Genomic DNA, 10,792 nt, shown 5'->3' with positions numbered 1-10,792 from the left:
AAATTCTTAACCCAAGCTTTCTATTTCATATTCACATTTTGTTTACAATTTTAAAGTTGTTTTGTTTACAATTTGCACAAAACTCAGCCGGTAAAGTATAGTAATAAGGGGAGTGGTAGCAACAATTGTCCTAACCTCTGCATTTGGACTTTCGCACTTTTTCAAATGTCACGTGTCATTATTTACACAAAAATCATGATACTTTTTTGGATAGGAACTAAATACGGAAAACAAAAAAAATATAATTTCAAATGCATTAAATCTCTTTCTCTCTCTCTTTTTTTTTTTAATGAAAAAAATGACACATGACACTTTTAAATCAAGAAAGTCCAAATCCAAAGGTTAGTGCAAATGTTGGCTCGATATCGCAAGCAGAATGACTTAGAAGGACAAAGCTACAGCATTGTTTTATAACACCTTTCAACAAGCATTTATAATATTGGGCTAATCATTTGTAAAATTGCTACGAACAAATACAAATGTTACAATTACTTATGCTCACTGTTATTTGCTTCCCACCAAAGTGGGATGGAAACCGAAGAATTCCAGCTCTTCTTCCGTTATCGCCAGCACTCGCTGAGTATCGTCGGGGCAGGGTCAAGGTGTTGCGTTTTTGTATTTGGAAGGTAGTAAATACATAGACATTGTTGCTGTGTACCTGGCTCAACATCGCGCTATCCATTTGTAGCTGGCTTTCAGTTCGAAGACTGCGGCTATTTCAGTTGGATCCACTCTTATGAAAGTCATTACCCGAGCACTCGCAGCCAGCACATTTCCATTGATCCTCTATGAAACTAGGGCCACTCGAAACACGCACTCTGAACTTGTATAACATTCTCAAATCAACGAGTTGCCTTCTACCATCGAGGATACGAATTTCCATATGTCCTCCAACTCTCCCTGCCATAGTTTCGACCACCAGAGCTTCTCTCAAATGGAGAGCTACGGAAATCAGGTCTTCTATAACTGCTGCAGCCAGGACTCTGAAAACCTGAAGCTTTTCTATGGATGCTGCTTTCCTTGCATTCAATATCTACTTTTCTCATCTCCTCCTCGAGATCATACTGTGACCGCTGTTGGCAGAAAAAAAACACAAGGAGATCTTGATTTAGTAAAATGCTTGGTTTAAGTCCTAGTTGAAGCATCTACTGATACTTCACACCAAGTAGCTGCTTCCAACTAGATATGTTACCAACTATAATTTCATCTAAATGACTAAAATTTACAAAAAGCAAGGCATGTCATAAAAAATGAATGTTGTTTCAGTCGTCATGCTCGACAGGGATCTTCAAATGTCAAAGTATGAAACTTAGCTTCAACTGAGTATCAACACTTCACAGCAAAACATGAAAATTTTGAAAGGGAAAAAATATGTAAAACAAATAATCTTCAAGAGTGATGTCACAATTTTAAAACTGCAGTTTCTGTATCGGTAATTCAGTATGTATGAAGTTTTCAAAATAAGCTTTGAATTTTTTTTTTTTTATAAAAGGAAGCTAGGGCCAATTTTTATAGATATGGAAGGGCAGAATATGTCTATGATAAAAGCAAATAATAAATATTGTAGGAGGTGGTAAATCAATAAGTATCCTAAATAAAATGATTCAAATTCAAATTTGTAGTGCAAAGATCAATATGTTTCTCTTAAAAGTAAATAACTATCAATTAGCACACATCAGGGGGGTTAAAAAACCTTCGTAGGGTCTGAAAGTACTGCATATGCCTCTCCAATCATTTTAAAGAGCCTGTCAGCATCCTTGTGAACCTCCGCAGAGATTTCTTTCCAGAGTTGCCCTTCATCTCCACTCTCACTCCTTGCTAAGAACTGGCCAGCCTAACTCCGACCAAAAAAGTAAAAATACGACAGAATGGGATGTCAGAGTAAAATGTACAGAAAAAAACAGCTTAAACAAGAATGGGAGGTATAAAAGTTTAAAACCTTGTCAGGATGATGCTTCAGCGCTGCCTTACGGTAAGCCTTCTTAATTTCAGAACTCTCATCAGATGGTTTAATTCCCCTGGCATTGAGATTTATAACAAGAACTCATTGGAAAAAAAGTCGCAGGAAAATAGGCATAACATTCTAAACTCATAGCCTTTATAGAAATTTGACCATAAATTTATTAGCGCCATAATAGACTCCAAAATCTGGGCATGGGATGACACACAATCAAAGACCAAGAAGGCCTAAAATGTAAATTTCACAATATACAAACTATTCGTTTGGAGAGCTTTGGCCGTTGGAGCTCTTTCTGACAGATTTCCTACAAAACTCTAGTATAAAAAGCTTCGTATTGTATCACTGACAGTGACATCATTCTAATTAGTGTACGTACAGGAAAACTTTGGTCCACAAGCCGATAGCAAAGTATGACTTTCAAACCACTAAAAGATTTTTCGCAAAAACATCAGAGACAGCAGTCTAGACATGCAAGAATACTAAGTAACCTACAAACTATGATACCTAAGTTCTGTTTTAAACCAACTTGAATCACACCTGTAACATTTTTTTTTATTGCACATGAATGCACAGATACCATCTGATGTAGTACAAGTTCGCTACGATTCCAGTTGATGTATGCTCAGCAAATATAATTGTTCTTGTATCCATCGTGTCTTTGTTTTCTTTTTACTGAAGCGTCCGTGAAGTATGTATCAAAATGCTTTCAAAACTGCCCATGAGTTTCCCGCTATCTATAACTTTTTCCTTGTTATTAAGGATAATGAGAGATTTCTTATCCTAATTACATTTGACATCTGTCTTATCTTTTCATTATCTTTTAACACCCTAAATTTGTTGAAAGCCATCCATATTTAATGAAATGCTAACTCTACTGTAACTGATTCAGGAAGAATAAACAAGGCTTCTAGCATCATATATGCAAGGTACTAAATTACTAAGCTGTGAAGGCATTACTATAAGAGGAACTTACAAAATAAGATAAAAATCCAAGGAGATTCCTTTTTTAGCTTCTTCTTCCATCAAAGGCACACGTCGACGAGCATTGCGTAATTCTTTTACGCTGCCATTGGATCTACCTTGTGAGCCAGGCTCTTTGGCCATGTCATTAGATTGGTTTTCTAGAATGGATACAAGTCTTTGGAGATCACTAGACGCTTGTCCATAGTCTCGTATCATCTCATGTAAGGTGGCTCTTCTAGAAACTGCCTGTTAGAAGAAAATCACAAACAAAACTACTGAGGATCTAATTCAAGTTAAGAACAATTCAGTGCTCTGAAATGAAAAAATTACATAAGAAAATTCAGTGCTCTTAAAAAATTACAAAAGAAAATTCAGTGCCAAAAGAAACTGAGAATACAGGTAACATTTAACAGAATACCTTGATTTCTTGAGAAAAATTATGATAGCCACTATCAATTGGAATATCAGATATTTAACTAGTAGGTCTCAGGACATAAGTTGCACCCATTGTAGATTGTACAGATTACGTTTGGCACTATTAATTGGAATATCAGATATTTTTGTGAGTTCAAGTAGTCACCCATAAAAATGAAAAAAGAACTACAGTTTTTCTTTCTTTTTTTTCTTTTAAAGTAAAAAGGCAAATGAGTACAATGATTTTTATTTATTTTTTGAAATATTTCCAATAAAAATATCAGACTTTACTGACTTTGTCAAATTTTAATGAATTGGTATATTGATATCTACTAATTAGAAATAGGGTAAAAGAATGTCAGACTTTACTGACTTTGTCAAATTTTAATGAATTGGTATATTGATATCTACTAATTAGAAATAGGGTAAAAGAATGGGTCTTTGTGACAAGAAAGCCTATCATCCCCTAATAGAGCACTTGACAGAGGCTTTTCCCATCATTAAAGAGGAAAGAGCAAATTCATTCTTAGTTTACCCACACATGCTTATGCCGTATTCACTTTGAAATGAACTTTCATGGCGTACCTTTACATAATTGCCATCAAGAGCTATGGCAAGACTGCAGTCTGCAATAGCATCAGTAATTTGACCTAAAGCTTGGTGTGCTGCAGCGCGGTTGCACAAACAGATAGCTGAAAACGGACGAGATCCCATATTGCTAGATAAAGCAACAGTATAATGCTCCACTGCTTCTGTATAGCTTCCTGATCTAAATGCTTCATTGCCTGCATTCTGTTTTTAGAAGAGCTGTGATTAACTCAAATGCTCAAAACTATCGGCATTATCATCATACTGATAGCTAACTCAAATGATCACGAACAGGTATGAACAGTAGGCCAGAAAAAAAGAAAGAAAAAAAAACTTAGTTGTAAGTTAAAAATCATTTAAATAAAAGATGACTAAACTGCAACCAACCCGCACCAAGAGTAAGCTTCAACCAAACAAAGGACTAAACCATTTGATGAACTATCCACAAAAATTACTGCATTTTAGGAACTCTCTGACCACACATAGCGTAAGCATTTACTTCCTTTCCTACTTTGGATTTCAGGGGACATAGTTATGCTCTGCATGGTCAGAGAGGTTCCAAACTGCAATGATATATTAAATTCATACCAAACTTCGATCATTACTGGAAAAGACTTAACTTAGTTTACTATATTCACATTTCCAGTATTTAGAGAATATCGAATAACCAGAAAATTTTTCTGCCATGTCCTTTCAGGTAAGTCTCCCTAGTGACCCTAATATTTATAATTTTCGTCTTCCAGAATGAGGAACTCTTGTCATTGTTGATCAACTTGGACTAATACAAATATAAACTATCAAGTGAGAGTTGCTAAATACATATATGGGTTAGGATCCGAGGCACACAATTTTGACACACATTTTTGTGGGGCGCACTATGTAATGTACTTCAACGATCAACTGTCTATCTTTTCTCTTACCTCAATCAAATGGTAGAAAATTTGTGGCTGAAGTTGTGTCTAAAATGTAGTGCCATGGATCCATCCCGTGTGTGTGTGTGTTGTGAATGGAATTTATCCTAATGAAGGTTTGATATCAATCTTCTGTTTTACACCATTCAGAATATGCTAAAATTGCATGTTTCACATTGAGACTACTCATACTATACATAATCACTACCAATATTTCATTTCTGCTTAAACAAATTAAAAAAGAAAAAAACATTCAAGAGATGTTAAATGTGTATTTCATAATTGACTCAACACATACTATACATGATAAGTTAAGCACAAACCATAGATAGCATCTATCAGTTGTCTACCAATCCTCCATCCAAATGAGAAAATAAATTAAAGCAAGACTGCATACCTTGTGGTGTAATAGTTCACGTATTGTGACAGCCAATGACACGGATGATTCCAGTTTCTTACTTGCATACCTACATAATTAAAGTTACATTCAGTAACTTAAATTTTAGTAAAAGGAATGCCCTGAAAAATCTGGAAATTTCAAAAGTTAAGCTACATGGAAACTTGTGTATTACATCTCTTTGGTAGATCCCACTTTCTCTAGCTTCTCAAGTAAATCAAGGGCTGCCTCAAGCCTTCCCAAATGAAAGTGAGACTTGGATATGAAGAACCACCTCCATAACTTAACTTGATAAATTTCACATCCAGAAAAATTCCTTTCAGCAAAAACCATACTCTGCTCACACAGACGAATTGCCTCTTCATACCTCCGCAACTGCAAAATGCCACAAGATATATAGACTCAGACCAAAACTTGGGTTTGAGAGAAGGTAACCACCACTATTGGGGGAAAACGCCAAAATAGTGGTAACAGAAGGGGACAAATATATAATGTACACAAGCACCAACCACCGCAACTCTAACTGATTTAGTAAAAGAAACTAACTAAAATACATGCAGTAATATGGCACTAAGCACATACCAAACACAAAGCCTCTGCTTTCATTTCAAGTAATGTCTCTGAGCATGAGCTAACTGACAAGGCCTCAGAAATTAGCTCTAATGCGGTGAGAGCTGCATCAGTATTTCTCTGGTCCAGCAGCTTGATAGAACGATTTGTATACTCAATCACTTTCTGCATTGAAGGAAACCACATAACTTGCTGTCACATTGTTTTGTTTATAACAAATGCTTGAGAATCATAAGACTTCCTATGCATGCGAATGCATGATATTCGTTAAAGTAGATACAAAGGATACGATCAATATAATACTAAAAGATATAAAACTACATAAACAGCAATGTAACATTATGACACAAAACAAATGCAGTACCTGAATCTTTTGTAGGCCATCAGCAGAATTTATTACAATTCTTCGGTCCAAACAGACACCATTTACTGATTCGGAACACTTACTGAAGTACTGCTTTGCATTTTCGACTTCACCGAGCAGAAGATGGCAACTAATACCAAAAATAGGAAGCATATTCAGACCATACAACACATTAAAGTAGCAATGCATTTCAAGAGCAAAAGCACACTAATAATGCAGCACTATATACATTGAAATACACATATATGAAAAAAATTAGCAAACAATGTAACTAATACCAAAAATAGCAAGCATATTCAGATTATATAACATATTAAAGTTGCCATGCATTTCAAGAGTAAAATAACACAGCACTATATACATTGAAATACGCATATATGGCTTATTTTTTACCAATGTAACTATAACCTTGGGACAATATATATTAAGTGAAGGGTAGGCAAGCCATAATCCATATCTACATATGGCTTGCAAAAAAAAAAAAAAAAAAAAAAATCAGATCACCTGGAAAAAAAAAAGAAAAGAAAAAAAGACGAACAGAATAGAAATTCAACAAGGATGAAAGGCTAACTGAGCTCAACCAGAGACACTTAAGTCGCGTTTTAAACCTGGGAACAACCCACTTAAGTTGGGAAGAGCTCAATGTAATCTCAACTCATCAGTAAATTTATGAGCTAGGCTTGCAGTAAGTTTAACACAATGCAAGTTCATAAAAGCAGACCAATCTTTGAAAACATTTGGGAAAACATAAATCAACAAAATCAAGAGTAAAATATGAACTCATATTCATAAGCTTACAAATGGAATACTTACTTTGCAGCTCTCATTTGAGCTTTGAGAAAGTTGGGATCTAGTGCAGTAGCCATCACACAGTCCCCTAAAGCTTCCCTTATCCTTCCAAGGCACATTCTCGTTGCAGCACGGTTGCTATAGCATAGCAAAAGAGGCTTCAGAGAGAATCCTGCTCTTTCATTAGAAGGTATAGAAATTATTCCCTGTGTGTAAAATTCTTCAGCTTTTGAATGATCTCCATTTTTATAAGCTTCATTTCCCCTGACAGAAACCAAAACCTTACACATGAGAGAAGCACATGAATCATCTCCAACAACACATATAACTAATAATAATCACAGTAAAACAACCAAGGATCCAAGAAACCACATGAAAGATAATTTGTTTAAAAAAAAAAGAAACTAGCTGTTAAATTATAATGCAAAGAGCACCTGATCCGCCATTTCTCACAGGTTTCATGAATAGCAACACTAGAAGAGACATGCACTTGCTTAAATTGTTCTTTTGCTTCTGATTTACCAACTACCTCCGTACATAAAGGCATGCTAGAGTGAGGGGTAAATAGGCCAGAAGATCCAAACTCAACATTTGAACTAGGAGTAATAACAAATGTTGCATGACCAACTTTTATCTTGTTTTTCTTTCTACGTTGTTGGCGCTTACCCATCACTGAACTACCTTGCACAGAAGATGATGCCAAAAACGTAAAGCATTTATCTTTTTCAGAACCCGAAGCAAAAAATGGTGATCTACAATCACTTTCTTGTTTCTCTATAGTTAATCCAATACCAGCTCTAGCTGTTTCTGAATCAGAACCTTTCCACAAACCATCACAAAAAAAACCTCCCTCACCATGATACGTCGAATTCTTCTCAATGGGCTCTTTACATATCTGATCAACTGTATAACCTAATCCACTTGCAGTAGCAGCCAAACCTTCACCTTTGGGATCTACAGGAACTGTTTCACAGGGGTCAGCAGATGTCACAGAATGTCCCCTTGAATGTGGATCAGCAACTCTTGTTTCCTCATAGGGAGAGAAATCCATGGGCGAGTAGCATCCAGAAGGTTCTGGGTTTTCTTGGGAACCACTTTCCTTAGGCACATGATCTTGTCCGGGCCATGGCTTACTCATGGAAGGTTTCTTTGACTTTCCCCTTTGTTTCCTTGATCTTTTGTCCCTAAAGGACCTACCCTTCGCACCACATTTTGAAGTTTTATTTAATTCAGGAAATAAATTTTCTCTGAGACAGGAAGGATCACAAAATGACCTCTTAAAGTCTTCAAAGCACACTCCAAATCCTTCTGTAGTGCCAGTAAAAGTCAAGTCGTCTTTCTTTTTTACGCCATCCACAGAAGCTGCTTCAGAAGCACAACCGTTGGGTTGGAAGCCAAGACCAACTGATGAAAATGAACATGTTGCTGCTGCTGCATCTATATTCGGGAGTGTATTATGATTGACTTGACATTTGGTGAATTGACCTGCCTCATCACTCTCAGCACTTCCTGCAGATTTAAAATTTTTGGAACTAGAAATTCCTGTTGTGGCACCCTCCGTGTTACCATCACTTCCAAATAAGAAATGGTTCGGGCCACTATTTTCATGATTATCTTCATTAGTTCTCTCAGAGGCAACATAAGGACCTCCCGAACACTGACAGAAAGGACTACTGTCCGAATTTGTCTTGAAACCTCCTAAATTTTCACTACTCAGTTTCATTGTATCTTGACACTTGGGTTCCATGCATTCAGTATAACTGCTGCTTCTAAATACAAAAAAGGCATTCTCTTGATCCTTATTTAAGATGCAACTCTTCTCAGCATGAAATTCAAAAGGATCAGCTTCCACCTTCTCTAAGTCTGTTTCACTCTCTACATTCAGCTTTCTGCCAACATCAGAAGCCAACTTGTCCAGATTTCCACTAGGTTTTTGCTTTTCCATATTTGAATTTAAATTCGAAATCAAACTAGAACAAAACACGAAAGGAGCAGAGCCCACATTGTACTCTACTTCACTCTCTAATTTCATTCCCCCCCTATTATCCATGCTCGGTTTCTCCACATTTCCATCATACTCTTGCATTTCTGGATTTGAATCCAAATTCAAATGCATACCCAAATCACTGCTATTAGAATCAAAAGCAAAACCCATGTTATCAACCTTCTGACATTCTGTTTCAGTATCTGTTTTTGCATTCCACTTATCTTCAGAAATCTTTCCTCTCACATTTTCATAAAATTCCCTCTTCTCACCGCACAAAAGCGATCCCAGATCATCGTTCTTTGCACCGCACTCAAAACTATCACTCTCAACCTTATCAAACTCTCTTCCATTTCCGACATCCATCTGCCGCCTCTCATCACAATTCAAAGTTTTCACTCCTTCACCCTTATCCAAATTATCACCACAACTCGAAGTTCCCGCTACCCCATCACTTCCTCTTTCCGCATTATCCACATTTCTCACTATTCCATCACTCTCTCCATCCCCATTATCCAAATTCTCAACCCCACTCTTAGCACCAAACACAAAACCCACACCCCTACAATCGCCAGTCGAAAAATTAAACCCATTAGAAGCACTAGTACCATCACTTACCGAGCAAAACGGGTTGACCCCCGGCCCGCTCTCGGCCGACCCAGTTCTGGACCTCGAATGCTGCTTCCTCAGCTTCACCAACCTCGGCCGCGACCTAGTCGATCGCGACGGCACACTCGAACCGAACTGACACTTACTCCCATTGCCGTCTGAAGCACCGAGATTGAAAGTAGAAGAGGAAGGCATGTCGGACGCAGGAGCAGAATTTTGAGGAGCAGATGAGGGTTTGGGTTTGGGCGGCGGAGAGATGACCGGAGGCCGGACATCAACTGCCGCCGGCGACATTTCCTGGGAGGTGGAAATTAAGGGTTTCTGGAATTGCCAGAGAGATTCGTTTCGTTTGGAAATGTATATAACTAATTATGTTAATTTATTGGAAATTTACGGTTTTATAGAGTGAGATTTGTTGAGAGAGAAAGACGAGGGTTTTTTCTGGTCGGTGTTTTCTCTCGAGTGAGTCGTGCGATAGCTTCCAGGAAGGAATTTAATTTTGGTGACGTGGTGACTTATCTTTGGCCTTGGAATTTGGTTGAAATGGCCACGTTTAATACTTTTTATTTTATCTTTTTTTTTATAAAAAATTAATATAAGATGTTGACGTGGTTTAACGGTGACTGTTCAAGTTCAAATAAGAAGGGAGGGAAGATGAGGGAAAAAAAGAGAGGAGAGAATCCTACTCCTTTAATAACATCATTCAATATGAGAAATTTTTAGTTGTGATACGAACATGAATAATACATTACGTGTTTTTATATAAATGGTGAAAAATTTTAAATTTTAAATTATTAACCGTTTAACATATATATCCTACCATTTATATAAATACATATGATGTACCACCTTGTGTGACGATTCTTCCCATTCAATATGGCCCCAAACGGGAAAATTATATTGACTTTTAACCACAATTAATGAATGTTTATGTATTTTTAAATTCAATTCTAATAGCCCTCACGTGCGAGGCACGAATAAAGGAGTGGGGCGAGGATTTGAGAGCGGATAAATTCGAAAACGTAATAGCTCAAATAATCCTAATTTGGGAGCGGCAAGAATTCACCTATTTGAAAAATATTATAAATGTTGAAATATATTACAAATAAGTAAATGTGCAAATAGTACGTAAATTATTAATTTTGGGGCTTACTTTAAGAGATTTTTTTAATTAAAAGTAAGAAAAAAAAAACAAAATGTTAAGTGTCGGTTTACCCAAATATGAAAGATCTAAACTGGTGAA

At 36.7% G+C, this 10,792-nt stretch overlaps 1 protein-coding gene across 1 annotated transcript; it reads right to left on the bottom strand.

Moving 5' to 3' along the window:
- Positions 1-377: 377 nt before the first annotated feature.
- Positions 378-9,328, bottom strand: LOC103940784. The gene is made up of 11 exons (XM_048576010.1): positions 7,391-9,328; positions 6,981-7,220; positions 6,168-6,297; positions 5,816-5,968; positions 5,409-5,608; positions 5,234-5,303; positions 3,923-4,129; positions 2,934-3,169; positions 1,940-2,018; positions 1,694-1,834; positions 378-1,073 (listed from the first exon to the last, which is right to left on the bottom strand). The coding sequence occupies exons 1-11, from the start codon at positions 9,304-9,306 to the stop codon at positions 858-860; spliced, it is 3,588 nt and encodes a 1,195-aa protein (XP_048431967.1). The 5' UTR covers positions 9,307-9,328; the 3' UTR covers positions 378-857.
- Positions 9,329-10,792: the final 1,464 nt, after the last annotated feature.

Source organism: the organism of the source record quoted next, unplaced genomic scaffold, assembly GCF_019419815.1.
Source record: "Pyrus x bretschneideri cultivar Hongxiangsu unplaced genomic scaffold, Pyrus_bretschneideri_v1 Contig83, whole genome shotgun sequence".
Classification (NCBI taxonomy): Eukaryota; Viridiplantae; Streptophyta; class Magnoliopsida; order Rosales; family Rosaceae; genus Pyrus; species Pyrus x bretschneideri.
The sequence above is the reverse complement of the archived record's forward strand: the minus strand, read 5'-3'. Positions and strand labels throughout refer to the sequence as shown.

Coding starts and splice junctions, on each gene's coding strand:
- LOC103940784 (XM_048576010.1), bottom strand. CDS start 9,306: ATGGATGTCGGAAATGGAAGAGAGTTTGATAAGGTTGAGAGTGATAGT. Junction 4,130..5,233: donor GTGAACTATTACACCACAAG/GTATGCAGTCTT, acceptor TTCTAAAAACAG/AATGCAGGCAATGAAGCATT. Junction 3,170..3,922: donor TTGATGGCAATTATGTAAAG/GTACGCCATGAA, acceptor TTCTTCTAACAG/GCAGTTTCTAGAAGAGCCAC.